Raw genomic sequence first — 25,423 nt, forward strand, 5'->3', positions numbered from 1 at the left:
TAACGTCTGTGCCTTTTGAAGTAGGCGACAGCATTTAAACCATAATGTCTTTATGATAATCATGTGTTCTGACACCCGATGGCAATGTACGCTTGTACCAAGCATTATTACTTCAATACTTGTATTGTGTGCACGTACACAGGATGCGTGTGTTTGTACAGCATGAAAGTTCCTTTCACTGAATTTCCAAGCAGAGGAAGTTCTTTTCGCTGTGTGCACAAGCAGCAGATACATGGCTGTGTGATAGAACACCTGCTGGCCACGTTATTGATTGATTGATATGTGGTGTTTAACGTTCTAAAACCACCATATGATTATGAGAGACGCCGTAGTGGAGGGCTCTGGAAATTTCGACCACCTGGGGTTCATTAACGTGCACCCAAAGCTGAGCACACGAGCCTACAACATTTCCGCCTCCATCGGAAATGCAGCCGCCGCAGCCGGGATTCGAGCCCGCGACACGTGGGTCAGCAGCTGAGTACCTTAGCCACTAGACCACCGCGGCGAGGCCCTGCTGGCCACGTAAATGACCCGGGAGACTCACGCACAAGCTGATTTTTCACTCACGGCCAATGACATCGACGCCGCCACTTGAATTTCTGCGAAACGAGCTCTTTAACGGTCGCGCTAAAATTATGCTAGTGTGAACGTGGGAGCCTGAGGTAATTTCTTGATGGGTTCAAGGGCACCAAGGACAGATTTGGTATTACAGTAGAATTGATGGATAAGAAAATGGAAAACTCAAACATTCGCGGGATACAAAGAGAATAACACAAATTGACAATAAACTGAGCCAGTCAATCAAGCCAATGTCCCCAGGCCAGGAAAAAAGACAACCTGAAGCTGAGGACACTTACGAATGATGATCGTTATCTAATACGTTATTGAGATGAATACGCAGGATTGCTGTATAAGAATAATTGCAGTTCAATGTTACTGCCTTATCAGTGGGCTGCGATGCAATGACGTTGTCTGTGACACTTTGCTTTAGTGACAATCTGAAGACGTAATCCGAACAAAAAAATAAGTTAAAGGAAGAGAGAGAGAGAGAGAGGCTTGAAGTGACGAGAGATAAAAAAAATGGCATTGCTGGATCTAACGTTCAGATAAGATTTGTTTTCGAGAGGACAGAACTAGATGATTCGGCAATCGCTATAGTGCTGCATTTACGAAAGGGAATCACCTTGTCGACGCTTTGACAAGAACGTGTTTCCCTGTTCGGGGACTGCGCAATCCTTTGTTGCGCGGAAAGGCGGACAGTTCTTATCGGTCTGTTTTGAGGGGGGATATGAGATGGTACATTAATTTATAGGGCCAGTAAACTTTTTTACACCCCCCAAGCAAACTCCTAATTCATGCAGTAAACCGCGGCGATCACATTCTACGGATAAAACAGCTTCGTACGGAGCGTTCATCTCGAAAACCTATTGCCGCGCCTTTTTCTTTCGGACCAATCTCCTTCGTACGTGCTGTGATGCAAACTTGACCGTGAGTACGTACACTGTGCCGTGGGAAACTTGACGTAACACTGAGTTCATCGATTTAGTCCTTTGTCCTGCAAAATAGCACCTTGGCCCTGCTGTGATGAACCTTGGTCATGCGGCAGCATTTTTTGTTTTGCTGGGCTGTTCTGTGCCGCGCCCCGCCACGGTGGTCTTGTGGCTAAGGTACTCGGCTGCTGACCCCCAGGTCGCGGGTTCGAATCCCGGCTGTGGCGGCTGCATTTCCGATGGAGGCGGAAATGTTGTAGGCCCGTGTACTCAGATTTGGGTGCACGTTAAAGAACCCCAGGTGGTCAAAATTTCCGGAGCCTTCCACTACGGCGTCTCTCATAATCATATGGTGGTTTTGGGACGTTAAACCCCACAAATCAATCAATCAATCAATCATGTTCTGTGCCGCATTGTAGAGTCCGAGACTAATGGCACACTCGGTATTGGCAGAACGAGTCTCCTAGATAAAGAGACGTCCCGCTGCTTTACCGCCAGGGGGAGGGTTCTCCGCAGGACTTCCCCACGTGCTCACGTGAGGAATTCTTGCTCGATCGTTGGTTGCGGGCTGTTCACGTATTGCTGACGTCGTGTGAAGTTGCCAAAGTGGGCGAAGTCAGGACGACGGCCTACGCCTTCCCTCTTCCTGTGCCGGCGAAGGGTGGTGGGGCCGCGCGAAAGTTTGTAACCAGCTGAAAGGGATGTTCTAACGCCTACAAGTCCTACAAGTTCCTCATTTTAGTACGTCTCCGCAAAATTCTTGCGGTGGCAGGTTCACATTGAAATAGGGTGCATAGCAATTTAATACCGATTCTTTGACCTCCTGGATTGTTTACTGGCCTTTTAAGCTCGTATAACGTGCGGTGCATCGAAAAGTTATTTTGAAAAGATTTTGAGCGATCCTGCGGTATATATAGCAATACTTTGCTCACACTGTAACATAACTTCTTCCTGTGCTTAAAACAGTGCGCAGGGATTACCACAGTTAGACAATATGATATAGCTTACGCTGTCAAATGTAATTTATTTAAAAACATAAGCTGGCTGCTTCGCGTACACTATACCAACCTTTTGTTGTTGTTTTTTTGACTAAATGATGAAGCTTACGCTGTGAAACGTAATTGTTTAAAGATAGAAGCTGGCTGTTTCGCGTATTCATTACCAACCTTTTTAATAAGCGAGATATTCATCCTTATAGAAATAGTACCATTGTTTTTTGTCTAAGTTGTGCCAGAACTATTTTACTAATGCATAAGGCAAACCTTGGCTGGCAATAAAGTTTTAGTGCAACAAAATATACCACGCCACAGAGCTGAATAATAGTGGCTGCATTTCTTGAGTTGTTCTTTCCGTGTTTTAGTAATTGCAGTATAAGAATCGTTCCACTAGTTTCATGCCACCATTACTACTTCGATATGTTTAGCTGAGAGAAACTAATATAGCTTTTTAGAAAAGTAGGTGGTTTTACTTGTCTGAGTGAAGGCAGCGTCACTGTAGTTCAGTAAAAATTGGCTAAGAAAAATTCGGAGAAACAAAAGCCACATCGTTTGGTATTGTCTTAGGATATCTGTCTTTCTAACCACTCCTAAATGTTGGAAAATGTAGACTGTTCTGTAATTATTTAGCAAAATGCTATGAATGCCCGGAATGGGATTGTTAGTAGCCAACATGCGTAACAGTAATTGACAATAAAGACTTGTGGTCTACAAAGAGAACACCTGGTTGCTCCTGGCATGACGCAACAAAAGTGACTCCGCCAGACACTTTCCACCAGGCCCATATATTGGCGAGAATTTCATGTGCCGGGAAAATGCAGGAGTGGGAAGATTTCGGTCGATAGAAAAATTATCTAGACATGACAAAAAATATGACTACATTGGTTCATTGAGTCTTCAAGTGAATATCATTGCAAAATAATCATTGAGCTTAGAGTCAAGGCTTTAAGTAAAAGTGATGGTAAATGCTGTATAAGAGTTTCTGAGTCAGACCGATATGTGTATCGCACCCTTTGCAGTGTCAATTACTATATCAAGTTATAATAGGTGATAACGTTGGACACTTTGTTCACATTGCAAGAGTAGTACGAGTTTGGCAGCGTTCAATATATGAAACTGCTGGGAAATCACTGAAGCAAATAAAATGTCCACAAACCTCGAAATTCGGCCCTTAGTTGAGCTATTCTTCTTTGGCACGATTCTGCAGACACTGGATATTCGAAAGCAAGTACAGTTTAAACAGTTTGTGGCTCCATGTTTCATTCTCCGAGACTTTATTGACTTCTTTGCGTATCTGTACAAATGATGGCTGTCACGAAAGTGGGGGAATTGTTCATCACACATACTAACACCATATATAACAAACGTAGCTAAGCTGCCAGGAATTACGTTAATCACAAATGACTAAATGTTGATTACATTCCCCAGCCGCGGCACTCACAATTACTTATGCTGGCTCGGAAACCACCGCGTTGCGCAGCATTGTCGTTCAATAGGCAATCGAATGAAATGCGTAGGCTGAAGAAAATGGGTCAGTTGTTTCTGCCTAATCTTTCTTGTCTTCTTTACTCTGCGCACCGGTGACTGCACTGTTCGCTGACGCTGAGGCAGCGCTTGATTTGTTGCTGTAATGCGTGTACGATCGCAGGTAAAAGTTTATGAACAGGCAGAGGATGAGGAAAGTCTGAGCGTTCGCTATGTGCACGACGTGCCTGGGGAATCCGCAGTCAATGAAGAGAGGGATGGACATGTGCACGATGATAATGAGGAACTGCACAATTTGCAGCGTCGTGAGGTACTTCTTCCACCACAAGTACTTCTGCATGCGGGCTCCGAAGCTGGCGAGGAAGTAATAGGTGTACATGATGGCATGCACGAAGATGTTGAGCGCGAGGCCGAGTGCCGGCTGACCCTCGGGAGCGAAGCGGGTGTAGAACCAGACGTTGATGACCACGATGGTGTGGTGGATGACGTGGAGCTGGGTCACCTGATTGAACTTCTTGCGCAGAACGAAGAAGACGGTGTCCAGGAGATCGGCGTATCGCCAGGCGACGAGAATCCAGCCGTACTTGTAAAACTTGAGGTGATGTTCTGGGGACTTTCCGGTCAGGCCCTGGCACAGCAGGCTGTACGTTCCTCCGGGCAGGTACGTGGGAATGAGAATCACAAAGATGGCGACGATGTTCACAATGACCAGGGTGATGTTGTACACGCGGATGATGTTTGTGATCTGAAATGGTTCCCTGTTCTTCATCCATCGCGGACCGGCAACCTTGACGAAGTACAGGTAGGCGACCAGCATCAGCGTGACGAAAAATGGATTTAACACCACCGGATAGTCTCGGGTTCTGGGATCCGAGATGGCGTGCAATTTGTCGAGCCACACTTTGGGTTGGAGGCTGAAAGGCATACTGGTTCGCCCGAACCTGGAAAAAACGAGATAACTATGTAAGTTGCCTTGAATCACCAGCTCATTTTCGTCGTTTTAGCAACAAATAATAAGGTAATGTCAATCAGCCTAAGCAAGTGCTTGATGTATTAATTTACGACAGGGTGTTTTATGCTCTGTGCTGACATGGGTGTCGTAGCTTTTCTATACACTCGGCTTATAGAAACAGAAATCTTGAAATAGTTCAATTTTCGAGCTTCGTTGACTTCATAATGCAGACAATTTTCGTTACAAATTTTGAAATGTCAGCTTGTTTTCAAATACCTAAATATGGTTAAAAATAGCTGCTGTCAGTTATTACGAATGAAAACAATGAGGTCATCATAAGACCACTCTGATAACATGTTAATTTTTTTCATTACCACTAGCCCAAATCACCTTGGGGACACACATTGTGAAAAGACCCGACAAAATGAAAATATGTAAGGAATTCCTGTATACCGGGTGTTCAAAATTAAGCTTTATGATTTTTTTAAAATTAGGCGCTCGAAGGCACGTGAGAACCACTTGTGCAAATAAGTTAAGCGGCCAGGGGGACAGAAAGTTAGATGATAATTATCGCTGTCAGCAGCCCAATTAACTAAAATTTAATAATTAACTTTTTACTGGCTGCGGTAAGTTGGCATGTTTATATTGAAAAAATGTAGGCAGTGGTGTTTGTACACAGTTTCAGTTGGAAGATTTTTTCTAGCACGCCTGTGTTCCGAGATATCCGGCTCCAAAGTTTAATTGTCTTTCGCACGATTACGCATGCAAGAGGGTGAGGGTCCGCGCAAAGCTCCTCCCTAAAGTGACGCATCTGTTGCGTGTGGTGTTTAGTGTGTGAAGAGGGTGGAAGCGTAGGCATAGGTGATAGCAATTACCCTTGCCCTCTTCGGCCGTCGAAATCAAAAATCGAAGAACGCTTGCAACCAGTGTCGTAACACGCAACTGCAGAGCCTCTAACGATAGTGGCAGATACCATGCCGAGATAATGGTGCGAGCGGAGAATCTGGATGCCAGTGCGCGTGCGTAATAATCACTAGAGAAGCATGCGTGGTCGTTGCCTGGGCTACGCGAATAGCGTGACTGCTGATGTCCGAGTACTGTAACTTTTATTGAAACAAGAGCAACAACTCCACCAATAATAACTGAAACAGTTTTATCCTTGCTAACGCAAATTTCCTGCTGCTACATAAGCATATTTCGGTCATGCACAAATCTCATCGAAACTCTTCACCTCTCAAGACGTCAATGCCCCAAAAAGTGTTCAAAATGCCTGCCTTCGGCAGCAACGCAAAGCATGAACCGCTGTCGCGTCGACTCGATGACTCGGCGCAGTACTTCTGCAGGAATACTCGCACAGGCAGATGTTATCCTGTCCTTCATGTCATTAACATCGCTGGGCTCTGTTACGTAAACTCGATCTTTAACGTAGCCCCAAAGGAAAAAGTCGAGCGGAGAAAGGTCAGGTGATCTTGGTGGCCAAAACATCGCTCCTGCGCGCCCAATCCACTGTTGTGGAAAACGTCTGTCCAACCAGTTCTTCGCCCTGGTAGAAAAATGTGGTGGTGCTCCATCGTGCTGAAACCATACTTGGCGCAGGTCATTCAGGGAAAGACTGCAGACAAGATCATCAATGACAACACCTAATATTTCTTCTGTGTACATCTTTCCGTTCAAGTTGTCCTCAAAAAAGTGAGGTCCGATGATCCTGTCCCCGAGTATGCCGCACCACACATTCACACTCCAGCGAACTTGATGCTTGTGCTGCCTCAGCCAGTGTGGGTTTTCTTGTGCCCAATAATGGGCGTTGTGAAGATTAACACTTCCATTTCGGCAAAACCGAGCTTCATCAGTCCAAATTATTCTGTGCAAAAAGTCATTTTCTTGATCAGTTTTGATGAGGCCCCAATTGCAGAAGTCAACTCGCCTTTCAAAGTCCGCCTCATTTAGGTCCTGATGAAGGTAAACGTGATATGGATGGAACTTGTGCTTTCTTAAAACATTTGTGACTGTTCCGATGCTGCGACCGCACTGATCGGCAATCTGTCGGATGCTGAGCTCTGGCATCGAGGTTACGCACGCGACAACGTCGATTTCAAAGTCTTCATCGACGATTGCCTTCCTGGTCCGTCTCGGAAGGTGGACAGAGCCTGTTGTGCAGAAGCGTCGAAACAGGTTTGTGAAAGTGGGCCTTGTTGGAAGGGGACGGTGTGGGTGGCGAGACGCGTAAAGCTCCATTGCTAACGAAGCGTTGCCATTCATTTCAGCCATTGCAAGCACCACGTCTACTTTTACTTTGGTAGAATACCTCACGCCAGAAGCAGCCATATTAGCTCGAAAGGACTCCACGTGGATTTCCTTGGTAGACCTTCAATGCAGAGACGCTGTGCTCTAACCGGAGGCACCCTAGTGCAGGACGGTCCTGCTAACGCGTTCACAAGAAGATGTCTCAGTGTGATCTAAAGTCACGAAAAAACGTCGCGAAAAATGGTCTCCTGTTATCGCGTTCATCAGGATCATGCGTAAGGCTCATGGCGCACCGCGCTGTCACATTTTGATTTCGCCGGCCGAAGAGGGCAAGGGTAATTGCTATCACCTATGCCTACGCTTCCACCCTCTTCACACACTAAACACCACACGCAACAGATGCGTCACTTTAGGGAGGAGCTTTGCGCGGACCCTCACCCTCTTGCATGCGTAATCGTGCGAAAGACAATTAAACTTTGGAGCCGGATATCTCGGAACACAGGCGTGCTAGAAAAAATCTTCCAACTGAAACTGTGTACAAACACCACTGCCTACATTTTTTCAATATAAACATGCCAACTTACCGCAGCCAGTAAAAAGTTAATTATTAAATTTTAGTTAATTGGGCTGCTGACAGCGATAATTATCATCTAACTTTCTGTCCCCCTGGCCGCTTAACTTATTTGCACAAGTGGTTCTCACGTGCCTTCGAGCGCCTAATTTTAAAAAAATCATAAAGCTTGATTTTGAACACCCGGTATATGCTACTATGAATGACGAATACCAAACATGCATGAATTATGCTACTCACTATCCGGTTTAAATCAGTGGCACAAAATTTTTACATTATAAATGATTGTTGATGCCGATCGTATGCAGCTTTCTTCGAGTAACCACACTACAGTATTCTTATGCAGTTAATCCACGTGTGCGCTTGGGTCGTATTATATTCTGCTTCGGCGACCACATCAAAAACATGTGTAATTGAGAAGCATTAAAAATTGCATGGTTTACTTAAACCATATAACACGCATTTCGGGAAAATTCCTGGAAAGAGTTCTCGAAGCATATAACAACATCACTACCTGCAGTAACCAATCGTACAAAACTGCTGCATCTGTGAGCGCTTGACAACATCACTATAATCGTAAGTTCAACAAATTTTCTCGGCTGAATAAGTGTGTACATGCAGTCTGTATTCAGGGCAAATGTTAACGCGAAAAAACACAATGAAAACTGACAGAAAGCATGAAAGAAAAGCTACTCGAGTACACCCACGAAACTCACATTATAAAATTTGGGGAAAATGGCGTTTACAGGGTGATTCCATAACATCTCCCGGCAGACTTGTAGCCAGAACGCTCCCCCCTCCCCGAAATTCTGATGAAGGGGGTGTTTTACCAGAAATAATTAATGAAAGTATGAGTTTTTCTAAAATAGTCATGATCTTCGGCAAGCCACTCCAGCCCCCCCCCCCCCCCCACCTCCCCAAAAAAAGATCCTGCTTCGAGCCTGGCTGTCAGTATGAAGCAGTGGCATGCTAGACTGAGGTTTGCTTTGTAAATGTAAAGGGAAATATGAGAAAATGTGTCGCTTTCGCAGCCCTTAACCAAAAAAATCTAACGTGAAAAGCGGACTGCAGTTGACGCGGATCACTCACTGTACTCAGATTCAGCAAAACTTTCACCGCCTGAGAACGTAATCAACTTAAGAATTCCAAGTTATGGACGTCGAAGGGAACTGGCATATTCCCTTGTACACCTAGCTGTAGTCAATTTTATTCGTTTATCTAGCTATATGTAGTTATATAAATTTAACCTAATTCTGTCACATAACTTTCGTATTGCATTTCGCATCCAACACCCACTGTTATGAATTGGGTCGCTGCGCTCGATTGCGCTTATTCAATCCTATCCACGGTGGCTGAACTATGGTGAAGCGCAAATTCGTTCAGAAAAAAAAAAATGTGTTTGAAGATTTAAAGCTCTGGTATGTTTCCTACTACCGGATAACGGTGATACATCCAGAGTGTTTAAAGTGAACGCGACCGCAATAACAAGGAAATTTCGTGTGCTTTCGATCCATAGATAGATGGTAGAGAACTAAAAGTGTTCCAAGTTATTACAGCAGAGCGGCTAGCTGCGGCATGCCTACTTCATTACGAAGTCGTGATAAGTTAAAATAAACATAAAAAAATATATACCAGGGTGTAATTACCTGTCGATTGTGTTCCTCTCTCCGCATTATTGCCTTTTGATGAAGTAAAGCTTTCAAGCATGCGATGTTGTGTGCTGCCGTTCAAATTACGCCCCAAGAACACGCGTCGTGTCATGTCGAATGCCACGCTTTCTTGCACGTTCAGTAATCCTGAAGCCGTGAAGTAAAGCGCTCCTAATTCTACGTATGCCGAGTAAGAAGCCCTTTAGGGAGTGAAAAAAAACAAGAAAAAGACACAGCTTCTCCAACTTCCATAAATCGGCTACACAAGACGTCCCGCCACGGTGGTATAGTGGCTAAGGCACTCGGCTGCTGACTAGCAGTTTGCGGAATCGAACCCCGGCTGCGGTGGCTGTGTTTTCGATAGAGGAGAAAGTGTTGTAGACCCGCTTGCTCAGATTTGGGTGCACGTTAAAGAACCCCAGGAGGTCGAAATTTCTGGAGCCCTTCACTACGGCGTTTCTCATAATCATATGGTAGTTTTGGGACGTTAAACCGCATATGTCACTCAAATCGATTAATCAATCAATCGTCGGTTACATACGATCCATGCACGAAAATTGTAATGACAGGAATCGAGAAATCCGGCGTGCCAGACTAAAAAGCTCGCTTACCTGCGATCCTGAGCAAGTAGCGCCGATCGGGTTTCGTCTAACTGGACTATGGACGCGTTCCTGTTGCTATGTTCTCTTGAAAAAGGAATGATTTGGAAGTGTTCTGTCCAGATTCTGAAATATTGCAACAGAACTTCGCCTCGTCGCGTACGTACGGCTACGCGTCCCACACTGCTTGTATACCTAGGTTGGTATACTTGTCACCGCGAAAATAAAAAGAAATGAAAATGAAAAAAAACACGAAAAATAAGTGGGACCGTCGCCACGTCTCGCTTCTCCTTTCGCCGCTCTGTCTCTGAAACGCCGAGAGAATGAAAATTGACTGCACATTGTGTGAAAACGAGCTGGTTTGTCCGCCTCGCTTTTTGTGTTGGCAGAAACGTAGCTGCAAGGAAGGGCATACGTGGTGTGAATCATGCGAGTGGGCACAGCTAGTGAAGAGGTCCCGGAGAAAAACGGACCTCTGCTAAGAACAATGGGCGTCTGGCTGCAAGGGCACACGGCTGCGTTAACCACGCCATCTTGCTCACACGGCTTTCTGGCCTCCTATCTGAAACGGACAGTTAAACGTGAAGTGGTGCGTTGTCCGAAGCCAACGGCTTCATTTCCAGCCTGTGTGAAGTCCGTCCTCTGTTGTTTACTCCATCTATTTAACTTGTTTGGTTTTGTTCAGAGAACGCTATTTGCATGAAGTGGATAAAAAGAAAGATTCACGTAAAAATAGACGGGAAAACACGAACGTTACGGCAATTAATGGTGTGTTCATAGAGGCCCTCAAAGTGGCACCTTGTAAATCGACTTGAAATTCTCATTAATCACCCTGTTTAACTGTTCATACTCTCGAGGTATACCTATATAGAGAAATACTACTCCGCTGAGATGGCGCTGAATGAACGCAAAAGACCGCGTTGTTGTTTTCGCCCTTTCAACTGCTGTGCACACTGCAGGGTTATCTCTATTAGTGCTGACTTACGACTACTGAATAATTAGTCTGTTGTAATACTCATCATAAGGTTACGTGCCACCTAAGAGCAATGAGGAAAACTTGTGTCACCTATAGATTTGTATATAGAAGAAGATCTTCAAAGTACTTGAGATGACGACAAAGACTTCAGCGGTAACAAATTAGTTTCCCCTACTTTTCAAGAAAGTTTAGATTTCAAATGTGCCTTTGTTTGTTTGACAAAATTTCCTTTGAAGAAAAAGAAAATTGGTGTGTCTTGTCCTAGAGGAGCAAGGCCGGAACCAACGGGCTAGCTGGATGATTCGCAAGGTAGGGGCGATTGTTCATTAATGTTTTTCGCGAGAGACAAGTTCGAGCGATGTATGGTGAGACATACTGCATAGAAAGAATCGCTCAGATCACAGGCCGACCAACTGCAGGTCAGGACTTCCAGACTAACGCCGTCTGTGGCCGCATCACCACTATACCACGCCTAATGTTCGGAATCAGACGAAGAAGCTGCTCTCCCAACTCCATGATGCTGCCTCGTCTATATGACATGGACCCACTACAAGATATTAACAAAGCACACAAAGCTAGAGACAGAACAAATAGTGCCAAAAGCACTCGCTTCCAACCAGTTTTATTTCGATAGGAAGCACAAATATACAAGGCAAGGAAGAAAAAATTAATAGAAAAGTAATGTGGTCGGATACTTTCCTACGTCGCCACTGCGCTTCGAGCACGCAATCACCTTTGTCCTAAAGGCCAAAAGGGTAATCAATTTCTTGATTTCAAAGCGCGATAGAGTGTGGCAAACACGCATTTAACCCAGCATGTTTATCAACTCAGCCTCGATAACTTGGCGAGTTAACTGAAACCTATGCTTGTCCGTTACTGAGCCCTCGTTGAAACGACTGGTACACACATGCCGATTGTCACGGCAATGGATCTAGATGTGTTAAGGATGCTATTCTGTTAAGAACAAATATTAGAAAATTTTGAGAACGATGTACTTTACTACTGCGATGCCCGTGCAATTGGTTATTCAAGCCAGTTTTACCGAAAACAGTTTTCCACACACGTGTGGGATGAAATAAATTATACGCCCCGCAACTTCGCATGAGACGAGCCGTGTCATGAGTGTTTAGAAAAAGCGGTTAACGACTTAGAGTACTTGGTATTCCACTATGGGAGAGCTGAAAGCCGATCCGCCGACCTCCTGAGTTAGATTAACCGGCAGCAATGTTATGCGATTTACAGAAGATTGGCGTTAAGGCGTAAGTAGTCGTATGCTCGAAGCTTGTCAGATGATGTAGCAATAATGTGAGCAGCCTTTTTTCCCCTCGTCTCGTAGCCTCTGCCTTGCGTTCTAGCTTGTGCACACACCCTTCTTATCGAAATAAAACTGGTTGGCAGTCAGAGCTCTTTCCTTGTACATTCCGTCTCTTTTCTAACTTTTCATGCGCTGTTTATATTTTGTGATGGATCCATTACAATTGTCAAAGAATGGTCTGTGCATGATCTACGAAGCTTTGATATCACTGTGTTTTTGGTGTATCGCGTGCTTATTGTTTTATTTTTTACATACGTGTGCTGCTTGCAATCTTGCCTGTGAATACATCCTTGCGATGATGCTTGTACGTGGAATTTTTTTCGTAATGCAGTTTTGTAGTTGTGTAAATTCTGAATGTGCTTGTCCATGGTAGATTTGTCTCTCCTACTTTGGGCTAGCAAGTTCAGCCTGCAGTATAAGAGAATAAATAAATAAATAAATAAATAAATAAATAAATAAATAAATGAATAAATAAATAAATAAATAAATAAATAAATAAATAAATTGTGCCGGTCCAAATCGGCGCTAGCTCTGGGCCAGTGAGAGAAAAGACGACGAAGGTCGTGCGTCGCGCTCTCGGCCTCCTGTTTTCTGTGCTGCAGCTGTCTTGCTTGCCCTGGCGAGTTTCTTGGTGAAACTCCTCTGAAGAACACGCTTTTTACATTTGGTGGAACGCTGTTGGGTCGCTCCCCTTCTCGTCCTGGAGCCCCGCAGCCGTACTTTACCATCTGCCTCCGGAATGACCAAGGACGCTGCTCCTTCCCAAGCACCACCTACGGTCATGTGTGCTGGGACTCTTCGTCAACATGACCATCCGATGTTCAGTGGCAGCGACGAACTTGACGTCGAAGACTGGCTGCGAGAGTTTGAGCGTGTTAGCGGTCCCAACAAATGGGATGACCCTGCTAAGTTCACGCGCGTCAGCTTCTATCTGACCGATGTGGCGAAGCTATGGTACTACAACCATGAAGTCGAGTTTACCACCTGGTCGGCATTCAAGCAAATCCTCGCTTCGTTCTTCGGTCAGCCTGGAGTGCGCAAGCTTCGCGCCGAACATCGCCTCCGTGCCAGAGTCCAAAGGAGCGGGGAGACGTTCACGAGTTATATTGAGGACGTCATTGATCTATGTAAACGCGTGAATGCATCTATGGCGGAGTCTGACAAAATAAGGCACATAGTGAAAGGCATAGATGACGATGCATTTCATATGCTGGTAGCCAAGTGCCCTCAGGCAGTAGCGCAAGTCATTGAATTGTGCCAAAGCTTTGATGGGCTGTGCAAAGAGCGCCTTTCTACCCGTCGCGCCGGAATTCCCACAGTGGAACTTTCATCTTTGAAGGCTAAGAGCTCTGGCGCTGAATATTCCACCCTACTGCCGCAAATTAAACAATACATTCGTGAGGAAGTGGCTCGTCAGCTCTGTATTGCCACGTCTGTCACCGAGAGTCCCACGGCACTGGATCACTCGCTCTATTGTGTCATTCAAGCTCAAGTTGCTGAGGCGGTTCCACCTCCTGTGCCACCAACGCAGCCTTCAGTGCCTCTCACCTATGCGGAGGCCGTTACCCGTTCCCATGCTCGACCGTCGCCAACACCCTCCGCCCCAGTCACCAACTTCTACTCGCCACCACGCCCTGTTCACCCAATACGCCCGGTTCTCGCGCAACCCCTCTCACCTCCCGGACCCCCTCACAACCCTTGGCGCACTCCAGCCAACAGGCCCATCTGCTGCGCCTGCGGCATTCCTGGCCATGTTGCGCGTCACTGTCGTCGTCAGCGCAGTGTTTATGGCAATGAGTACAACCCCAACCTCGACTACATGCCACAGCAGCCAGGATACCCTGTTTCGGCCGACTCATCGGGCGCTTATTCGCGCCCTGTCAGTTCCCCCTCACGTCGATCTCCGCCTCCCGGCGCCACTCCATTTCTTCTATGCTCCGCCGTACCAACCCCACGCAAGAGGAAAACTAAGAGCCGCAGTTCCTGAGACACGAACTGCGCCCTCGTCGAAAATTTCAAGGCCTCATCTTTCGCCTCTGAACGAGATCGCGGTTATTATTGATGGTGTCGCGACGAACGCTCTTGTCGACACAGGAGCTGCCGTTTCTGTTTTAAGGGAACTTTTGTGCCGCAAACTGCAGAAAGTGACGACACTCGTTTCTAATCTTTTATTACGGACGGCGAGCTCGCATCACGTTAAGCCTGTGGCGGCGTGCACGGCACGTCTTGTTATCAACGACGCATTCTACACTGTGGAATTCGTTGTCCTACCAGATGCGTCCCATGGCGTGATCCTCGGTTGGGACTTCCTTTCTACACATGATGCGCTCGTTGACTGCACTGGAGCTGGACTCGCTTTGTCCCCTTTCAGTACCACAGTCGTCGACGTCCCGAGCCCGGTGCCTAAATTGGTTGTCGCCGCTGACGCTATCATGTCTCCGTTCTCTGCCACCCTGGTGTCTCTTTCTTCCTACTCACTTTGTAATTTGACCGCCCTGTTTACACCGTCTGAAGACTGTGCACGCCGACGGAACCTCATACTCCCATTTGCCGTCGTTACCCTTGTGCATGGTGCAGGTGTGCTCTACGCGTGCAATCCCTTTCCTTGCTCGACAACTCTGTTACGTGGCGAATGTGTTGGGCATTTATACCGTTTTGAGGCCATCTTCCCTTTGGATGCAACGTGCGAAAAGACACCGTTGACGATAAACGCCGTCACCTTCGCCGTGGCTACAACCTCCCCTGTCCAAGACATCTTCCTGCGTAGCATCGATAACACGCTTACGCCAGTTCAGCGCACAAAAGTTGTCCAACTGCTTCAACGCTTTCGCGCCTCTTTTGACGTTGGCCAGCCATTATTGGGGCGCACGTCTGCAATGACTCATCGTACTTACACCGGTCATCATGCTGTCCTGCGACAGCGTCCCTTCCGGGTATCGCAGGCCGAACGCCGCGTTATTAGTGACAACGTCGATGACATGCTGAAACGTGGCGTGAATCAGGAATCGAACAGTCTCTGGGCCTCTCCTGTCGTGCTGGTGCTGAAAGAAGACGGTTCAATAAGATTTTGCGTTGACTACTGCCACCTAAACAAGATTACGCGGAAGGATGTTTATCCCCTAACCCGCATCGACGACGCCCTGGACTGCCTTGAAGGAGCAGAATATTTTTCATCACTGGATTTGCGCTCAGGCTACTGGCAAGTGCCCATGGCTGAAGCCGACCATCTGAAAACAGCGTTCGTCACCCCTGACGGTTTATACGAATTTAACGTAATGCCTTTCGGCCTTTGCAACGCGCCTGCTACATTCGAAAAGATGATGACATCGTTCTCAGAGGCCTCAAATGGCAGACATGTCTATGCTACTTAGATGACATAGTGGTTTTTTCTGCAGATTTCCCCTCTCATATCGCACGCCTTGAACAAGTTCTCGAGTGCCTCACTAACGCCGGCTTGCAGTTAAACATGAAGAAATGTCATTTTTGCGCCCGTCAGCTTACCACCATCCTAGGCCACGTCGTCTCCAAAGAAGGAATTTCGCCAGGTCCTGTCAAACTTCGAGCGGTTGCCGAATATCCCAAGCCCAGCACTCTAAAGGAACTCCGAAGCTTTATTGGGCTGTGTTCATATTTTCGGCGCTTCATCCGGAATTTCGCCTCCATTATATCCCCCTTGACACAGCTTCTCGCCGGCAACAACGACCTCTCAGCCTGGAGTGCAGATTGCGATGAGTCATTTACGAAGCTTCGCCTACTCCTCACGTCTCCTCCAATTCTGCGCCGCTATGACCCCAACGCGCCTACAGAAATACACACAGACGCTAGCAGTGTCGGCCTTGGCGCGGTGCTCGCCCAGCAAAAACCAGACTTTGGCGAGTACGTTGTAGCATATGCCAGTCGTACCCTCACAAAGGCGGAGTCAAATTACTCCGTCACAGAAAAGGAGTGTTTGGCAATTGTATGGGCAATCGGTAAATTTCGCACCCACCTTTATGGGCGTCAGTTTGATGTTGTTACCGACCACCACGCGCTATGCTGGCTGTCGTCCTTGAAAGACCCGACTGGACGCCTGGCTCGCTGGGCTTTACGATTACAGAAGTACGATATACGTGTGATTCATCGCTCTGGACGACACTCTGGACGCTGACGCCCTATCTCGATTGCCGCTGCCTTCCGACACTGCCGGTTCACCAGCTTCCACTTGTTATTCATCATCTCTGGCCATCACCGACATGCCGGAAGAACAGCGCAAAGATCCCTGGATTGCTTCCCTGTTTGACATTTTGTCTCAACGGGCCCCAAACTCCGCCTCACGGACCCTACGTCGTCAAGTCCAACACTTCGCACTTCGTGAAGGCTTGCTGTATCGTCGCAATTACCTGACTGAAAGCCGCAGGTGGCTCCTCGTGATCCCCCGTCATTTGCACGCGGACATTTGCAGTGCCTTCCACGACGACCCTCAGTGCGGTGACGCTGGCTCGTTCAAGACGTACTCGCGTCTTCGCCTGAGGTACTACTGGCGAGGCATGTGTCGATACGTTCGCCGGTACGTTCAGCCGTGCCCTGCGTGCCAACGTCGCAAGGTTCCAACTCACAGCACCGCTGGTCCTTTACAGCCATTGCCCTGCCCTGCCCGACCATTCGACCACGTCGGAGTCGATCTTTTCGGTGCACTCCCGACCGCTATTGACGGCAACCGCTGGATAATAGTCGCCATCGACAACCTCACGTGGTACGCAGAAACATCTGCGCTACCAGCCCCCACCGCGAAAGACGTCGCTTGGTTCCTACTTCGTCATCTCATTCTGCGCCATGGGGCCCCACGTGAATTACTTGGCGACCGCGGCCACGTCTTCCTCTCAAATGCCATTGAGGCTCTGCTCAAAGAATGCCGCATTGTACACTGTACCGCTTCTGCATACCATCCTCAGACTAATGGCATGACGGAACGCTTCAATCGTACCCTTGCCGGCATGCTGGCGATGTACATGTCGGAAGACCACACAAACTGGGACCGCGTACTTCCTTTCGTCACCTACGCTTACACCTCTGCGTCTCAAACTACCACTGGCTTCTCTCCCTTCTTTCTCCTGTATGGACGTGAACCTTCATGTTCTATGGACACCATTCTGCCGTACCAACCGGACGTTTCTGAGGGCAATTCCATCTCTCAAACTGCTGTTTACGCTGAAGAGTGCCGTAAAGTGGCTCGCTCGTACACCACGCAAGATCAGTCGCGCAAAAAATTCCGTTGATGACACAGCTGCGTCTGATGCCCATTACTCCCCGGGAAAGCTGGTTTGGCTTTGGGTCCCGTCCACAACTCCCGGACTTTCTACAAAACTTTCGTCACGGTATCACGGTCCTTACCGCATACTGTAGCAGACATCTCCCGTAAACTACGTCGTCGAGCCGGTCAACCCATCGCCCGATCATCGCTGCCGAGGCCGCGAAACGGTTCATGTCACGCGACTTAAGCCCTGCTACGACCCATCTATAGCGTCTTTTCCTTAAGTCGCCGTCGCCAGGATGGCTTTTCATTGTGCGGGGAGGAAATTGTACCGGTGCACATCGGCGCTAGCTCTGTGCCAGTGAGAGAAAAGACTACGAAGTTCGTGCGTCGCGCTCTCGGCCTCCTGTTCTCTGTTCTGTAGCTGTGTTGCTTGCCCTGGCGAGTTTCTTGCTAAAACTCCTCTGAAGAACACGATTTTAACAAAATAAATAAAATTGACAGATCCCACGTCCTGTATGAATTGATGATATGCAAGGCATAAATGAGGAAGGTTCGTATGTCTCTTTTAAATCAGCACAACGTTACGAGGCGGACCTAATTTATGCCGTGCATGACTTCCCTCCCATGATTATTATGTTTGGATGTGTCACTTACCTTCATCGTCTGTTCACGTCACGTGATACCAAATTTAGTATATGTGGAGCTAGTGAAACGGGCACGAGTGCGCTAAGAGCGGAGCATGTAGTCATGTTTTACATGACACGCATATCAATATTATCATGTATGGACGTGTCAGTTACCTTCATCGTCCATTTACGTCACGTAATACCAAATTTAGTACATGTGAAGCTAGCGAAAGGGCCGAGATCACATCATGAGCGTGGTATGTTGTCATGTTCTTACGTGATACTCATGTCATGATTATCATGGTTTCACCAATCCTGTACCTTCGGCATCCATTGACGTCACGTACACCAAATTTGATATATATATGCCAGCGAAACGGCAGCGAGCGCACCATGAGCGTTGCACGTAGTCATGTTTTACATAACACGCATCTGTTGATTATCACGTTTGCACGAGTCATGTACCTTTGTCATTAATTCCCGTTGCGTAATACCAAATGTGGTATATGTGAAGCCAGCGAAACGACCGCGAGCGCACCATGAGCGTGGCGCGTAGTCGTGACTAGTCATAACATGAAAGTAATGACATGGATGTCATGATCTCTACGTTACAGTCTGTCACTTATGTTTGTCGTGTAGTTATGTCATACCATACCAGTTTTGCAGAATGTGATGTGAATGAAACCACCGCAAGAGCAGCGATATCATGAAATGTAAAACATGACATTCATGACATACGTGTCACGATTTTCATGTTGCGACTAGTCAGTTATGTTTGTCACACAGTTACGTTATGCCCTACCAATTTTGGTATTGATACCATTATTGAGACGGCCAGGAGAGCTAGAAGTCGTAGGCGGACGGATGGACGGACGGACGGACGGACGGACGGACGGATGGATGGATGGATGGATGGATGGATGGATTGATGGATGGGTGGATGGATGGGCTTAAAGTCACCGAAGTTTGCTAAGAAATGCTTCGCATTTATAAATAAATAACTTGCCCTAAGCGTCAACTTTTTTAAACGTCATGGGTATGGCATCAACATCTGGCGTCATCAGTGTTACGTGATTTTATATTACATTGCCGTCGTCTTACTTCCTCCTGCTTTCTGTTCCCTTCTATTTGTCGCTTCCTGGTTCCTCCTGTATCTTTTTCTCCATATATCCTTGTCTTTTTTCGTTTGTATCTCCTTCCCTGTGCCGGACAATTAGGCAGAGCTGCAGAGGGCGCGCCGGTCGCACGTGTTCGGAGAACGACGCAGATCACGAAGAGCACGAATAGAGAGCGCGATGGTATGATAATTATGTCATTCGCCACTGTGGGTGCGAGACACAGTTGAAAGTGAACAAGAACAAGCTTTCGCGAACGCTTCAAGGTTATACCATGCCACGTTTTTCAGTCATTTTGGTGGCCATCTCAAATGTGTTCGAACAAAACTGTGTTGATTTATACCATGGAGAACCATTATTCGCTGGAAAAGTTTGGAGTACAGATATTTTGGTCCCGTGAGTGACTTCCCAAGTTCCAAGAATGTCTAAAGAGGGACGTTTGCTAAAATAAGTTGTGAAAGCACAGTTTTTTTTTTACTTTGTGATGACTGGTGTACATATTAAGCAACAACGTTTGCATAAGTTTATCGAATCTCACTATTATTACTACAGTTTTTCTGCCACATACGTCTTCACAATGTAATATACCTCGCTTCGTTTGAATACCCCTGTAATCAATGTAATCAATTTTTACTCTAATTGAAAGTATATTTCCCTGTAAAAAATATTATCGTCTCGCGATCATGGAAGCGTGGGTTGGAAGTTCGATTTTGTCGATGTCGGGATTTGTCAAGAAATGTGCAACTATCTATACCGACTTTGAGTGTTGGCCAGCAGATTGCTTTTAGTCAACGAAACGCCTCTAGCAAATGCGCTGCTTCCTAATCGGTTTTGAATCTTCGGTAGAACGCATTCATATGAGTTTGTTGAGTTCACATTCAGAAAGCATGGGATTCATTTTGGAGTACCAGTAGCCATCCTCGAGACAACAGATAATTGTAGAATGTAAAGACTCAAGAATTAAAGGTTGAAACCGAAAAATTGTGAGGTCATCACCTCCTGATTATCGCACGTGACGCCAATTGCAGGACCTTTCTGGCGTGCAAGCTGGTCTATCTCACGCACGTCCTGAGGTGCTCCAGACTGAACTTTAAGAGACTTCGTAGATAATTTGCTGTGTTTTCATGGTATTCACAATATGAAAGAAGAATTACAAATGACTTGTTCAGCGAGCTAAATCAGGGTGCATCAGAAGTGCCCAATCCATTACTTAAGCAACTGGTCTCTATATTTTTGTTCTTGCGTGAAACAATAAATCTCTTCTTGAGAAGAAACAAAAACAAGGGGGCAGGACAGAGACAATCACTCGTTTGTAGCATGAGCCCACAAGGCAAATAATGCTATTTTTTTCGGAAGGAAACGCTTCTTAGCTGCGGAAAAGTTTGTCCTTACCTGGGCATGAACCCGGGACCAACGCCTTTCCTGTGTGGTATTGTACCGATTGAGCGAGCCATGAAGCTTCCTTAACACTTTCATAGCCCTTCCGCCTTCTTGCGAGATTCCGCAGTACTCATTTGCAGTCTTAAAAACGATTATCTTATTCTAATTAAGCCATGCCTTGCCTAACATTGTCTCATTAAGAGAAAATTGGTGTTACGCAATAACTCAAATTTTCTGTCAAATGAATGTGGCATTTAAAATTTCAATTGTCACTTTTCTATTGAATATTTGGGTGTTAACACGTAAGGGTTTAAACTCGGATTTGACAGAAATCACGTTCCCAGAACGTTTCTACCGATAATTGTACACCGAAGGTCACGGCAAATATGTTTAAAACGTGTGAGACATATGTTGGTGGTAGTACGATAAAAACGCTTTTTTTTTAACTGCGTGCTAGTACCTTGAATGTTAAAACTTAGCTAGAAGAAAAAGGGGTTGTACCTATGATGGGCTGCTGATTGTGCACGTTTTAGGAAGCCTGAATCTAAAGAACACGTGTTGAGTGTTGGGGTCCAGTATTATTTGAGATGTTATGCGAATAACACCTAAAGAAGATTTGCCACTCACTCGAGGTAGTATCAGTTATTTGGTTACAGGCCAAGGTGCTATACTTTATGACATAACTTTTCTTATCAGCCTTTGCACTATCTAGAGGAACTTCATTGTTGTAAAATATTTGGCGATAAATTCGAGACAGTGAACTCTTACTTTACCGGGTTGGTGTGTAGACTACGCGAAGTGTTTTTGAAATTAAAATATGACGATGTTATAATGTTTCAGGATGCTCTTGTTAATGTGAGTTTTTTTTTAAGCCTCATTCTGAAAGTGCTGTGGTGTGAAAGTGCGCCCAATGTCGGGAAATAAAGACAAAAAATGTTGCTGCGTGCTATAAATATATTTTGCACAAAAGTGTGCGTGACCGCAAGTTAAAGGCACATGATTTGGAAGGGGGGGGGGGGGTCCCCGGTCCCGGTTAAAATCGCAGCTGCAACAAGAAGATTTATTCGCTTTACTTTTCATTTCTTTAGTGCTCGCCCCCTGTGGGTGAGGAGGGCTTTCGTGAGTGTCGAGGATTTTTCGGAACATCATTATTGCCTAGCAAGTGCGCTGCTTTTCAATAGGTTTTGCACCTTTGGTATAGAACGCATTCGTATGCCTTTGTTCAAGTCACATTCAGAATACGTTGGATTTATTTTGGAGTACCATTAGACATCCCTCGAGACAACAGATAATTGTGGAACGTAAAGACCCAGGGATAGAAAGTTCAAACTGAAGAACGGTGAGGTCGTCATTTCTCAATTACGGCACAGGACGCCATTTGCAGGGCCTTTCTGGCGCTCGAGCTAGTCTATCCCATGCAAGTTTTTGAGTACTCCAGATCATTTGCTTTGTTTGCATGGTAGTCACAATATGAAAGAACAAGCGAAAAGAACTTGTTTAGGAAGCTACGTCATCGCGTATTAAAAGTGCCATCGTTGACATCAATTCAGTTCATAGAAGCTTCGGTTGCAAACGCGACGCCTCTGACTGAACCGGCGGCACGTCAAGTTGTAACGCGTGCAAAAACGAAGGAATTGATCTTTGAGGGCTCGGGTTTTTCTTTTGACAAGACCTCAATGAAAACGAGCCCATAATGAACTCAAGGAAGATGAAATGAACGCTAACTGTACTGTTTCAAGTGTACCGCAGTAATCATGATATACATATAAACAAAGCCAATTGAACAGAAATACAATTTGCCGCCTGCAGGCATCGAACCTGAAACCTTCGGATAAGGTCGCAGGTTCACACGCGTGGTACATGTTTACAGTGCACGGGAATAATTAGGCTGCAAAGCATTTTTGGAGAAAAAATTTGCACTCAAAAAGTAGAAAATGGTTGGAAGGGAATGCTTATGATATAGTCATAGTTACCACAAAACATGCTTACACGCAGAAACAATGATAAAAAAAAAGCTGCGCATTGGTTAGACAGGGCAGTTTTTGGCGCCATTTTTGAAGAGCTTGGAGCACTCGCAAGCGCTCGTCAATGCATAACCTTGCCTTTCAAGTTGTGTATTAATGCCCTGCCGTAGTGTTATAGTGGCTGAGGTACTCCGAAGCTGACCCGTATGTCGCGGGATTAAATCCCGGCAGCGGCGGCTGCATTTTCAATGGAGGCGAAAATGCTGTAGGCCCATGTGTTCAGATTTAGGTGAATGATAAAGAACCCCAGGTGGTCGAAATTTCCGAAGCCCTCCACTATGGCGTCTCTCATAATCGTATGATAGTTTTGGGACGTAAAACCGCACATATCCAATCAAATCAAATCGAATTGTGTATTATTCTTTACCAATGAAATAAAAAAATGCTTTTTTGGTTGATCCTACCGTACCTTACCATACCCTCTTAACACTCTAAGGTGTCGGTGCTCATATGTCTTTCGTAAAATTGTTCATAGAACCGCAGCACATGTTGGCAAAGTCCTCGCTTCCATAGCAAGCCGAAACACGCAAATACGAGCCTCTGTCGCGCTCACTTCCTCCTGTTTGCAGCATGCGTTGTGTTTCAAACTTCATATAGTCGCCGTATAGGTCAAAAAGTTTTGAGGACTTGATCATCAATAATCCACGGCGTTTTCCGGGGCACTATTCTGGGATGAGACTTCAACCAGTATAGTTTCAGTTATATTAAAGAAAACAGGTGCATAAATAAAGATTAGCGATTCCTTTAAACTTAGAGAAAGTCCTAAATAGAATATATCTATAGCTGCAGGGCAGGTGAAAATATTTCTCATTGGCACTAATTGATGGCATGTATGATGGCTATCCGACCGCGAAGTTCGAGGGCATGCATCATGTTTCTACGCATGAGAACAATCAATGCTGCCGCTGATAGACCTAGCACTGCTAAAGTGACACTACTACTAGTGCTTAGCTTACATTAGGACACATTCCCTAATAACTAATTATGACTTGCAAAAAGAACGCATCGTAGTAAGTTTTCATTTTTACACTATTTTAAAGTGATATATACTCAAGAAAATTGTTTATTTATAGCACTTGTTGCAGCACTCCTCATTTCTCGTCCGCCATTCTCTAAAGTCAGGTTCCCTTTGGCCTAAGGGTTAGATCAATGTAAGTGAATTAGCTCATAACGTTTCAGTGAGTCAGGGTCTTTATTTGTTAATCTTCATTTGTACATAAAGTTCACTGCCTATTGCAGAGTCTGTTCCAGCTACGCAGTTTGAACACTTGTTTGCTCCAAGGAAGCACATAAACCCTACGTGTAGACATGAATACAGTTTTACATTGTTCGCCAGCTAATCGCCTTTACAGTATCGCTCAACACAAGATGCGTCAATTTTTATTCAAGCTGTCGTGAATATTCGCACCATTTCTATAAAAATCGTGTAGCTTGTACTCTGAGAACATCCATCTTGGCAAAAGCGGTGTACATTTTCAAAACCTAACGCGAGCGTTAGCGATCGTGTTAGAATATATGAAGTCATGTACGCGTCATGTATGTGTCATGTATGAAGTTCTGCACGAAGTTGTGCGAGCGCCAGAAAACGTGTTAAAATGTATGAAGCTTCACGTAAAGTAGCCGAAGTATACTTGGTCCGCTAACCAGAATTAGTTCGACAATCGTAGTCATCGTTATAGGGTCGTTCCAAACTACCAAACATGACATCATTTTCTCAAGGCCTTACAAAGTCTTCCGTAGAGATTGCATAACCTGATTTTGTTGTTTTTCAGGCTGTAACCACTCACGTCTATATATCCAAATTAGTCTCTCTCTGATTGTTACGGAGCCTCCGTGAATGTCAGCAGCCAGCGTGGTCACATACTTGACGCATATCAGAAAATCATAACAGTAAAGAAATGTTCTAAATATGGTTACAAACCGTGCAGATACGTAACTTTGCCGCGGGTAGCAAGCTCAGGTGAGCTGTTGTGTTAAGCACGGGACACTGCTAAATAATTGAGAAACGCTCCCGGACGAAAACTTCACTACTTTACCGATCAAGAGCTTTTCGGCGCTGAGCCAATTCATACACGGCTATACCTTGTACGTTCGATTCGGATGCTACCTCTCTTGCGCATGTTCTGCACGATGTACCACAATCGATCCTCACCCATTTGTGCTAGCGTGCTCTCACCTGTGACCGGGGGTGGACTTGATGGCCTCCATTTCTCCTTCGTTAGCGTAGTGACAGTGTGCTCTGTCCAGCTGCGCCCGCGAGTGCACAAAGGCATCTGATCGTCTCACTGGGAGCGAGCCTTCGACTTTCGCCCACTCGCCTAACGGAAGGACTCGGTACATCGACCTCACCCCCCCTGCGGCCGTGGAGGAGAAAGCAGCGCGCAGCCACCGCTCCAGTTCCTGGAGTCCGCAACGCTGGTTCGGCCAACTGTAACGCCGGAGCTTATTTTTACCTGCGGAGGCGGATGTTGCCTTTAATGTTCTTTTCCCGCCGCCGCGTTTCTTTACTCGGTGGTGTTCTTCCTCCTTCTCGCAATGGGCCTCGCTCTTCCGCTATGGCTTACGCCTTCATTCCGTAAGCGATATCGTGGTGCCCTATATCGGCGGCGAACGCTACCAGACCAAACAAGTCACACCCTAACTGTACGATACAAGGTCACATATGAATAGTGAGCACTAGTTAGTAAAAGCGTACAACTTGTTAGCTCACCCGAATACCGGTGAGTTGTTAAGATGGTTAAGGTGTACTGAATTAGTTCTATTCATATC

At 46.0% G+C, this 25,423-nt stretch overlaps 1 protein-coding gene and 1 long non-coding RNA gene across 3 annotated transcripts in view; one reads left to right on the plus strand and one right to left on the minus strand.

Annotated features, from left to right (window-relative positions):
* LOC142775383 (uncharacterized) overlaps positions 1–25,423 on the plus strand; it is a 104,548-nt gene that overhangs the window by 56,135 nt on the left and 22,990 nt on the right. The gene's annotated exons all lie outside the window — the stretch shown is intronic.
* On the minus strand, positions 3,729–24,938 carry LOC119170343 (very long chain fatty acid elongase 7). Of its 2 annotated transcripts, none has more exons than XM_037421482.2 (2): positions 24,831–24,938; positions 3,729–4,911 (listed from the first exon to the last, which is right to left on the minus strand). In XM_037421482.2, exons 1-2 carry the CDS (start codon positions 24,860–24,862, stop codon positions 4,032–4,034), a joined length of 912 nt encoding a protein of 303 aa, XP_037277379.2. In that variant the 5' UTR covers positions 24,863–24,938; the 3' UTR covers positions 3,729–4,031. The 2 variants fall into 2 exon arrangements, with proteins under 2 accessions (XP_037277379.2, XP_037277380.1); XM_037421483.2 differs by lacking the exon at positions 24,831–24,938 and adding an exon at positions 9,998–10,278.

Source organism: Rhipicephalus microplus, chromosome 2, assembly GCF_043290135.1.
Source record: "Rhipicephalus microplus isolate Deutch F79 chromosome 2, USDA_Rmic, whole genome shotgun sequence".
Classification (NCBI taxonomy): Eukaryota; Metazoa; Arthropoda; class Arachnida; order Ixodida; family Ixodidae; genus Rhipicephalus; species Rhipicephalus microplus.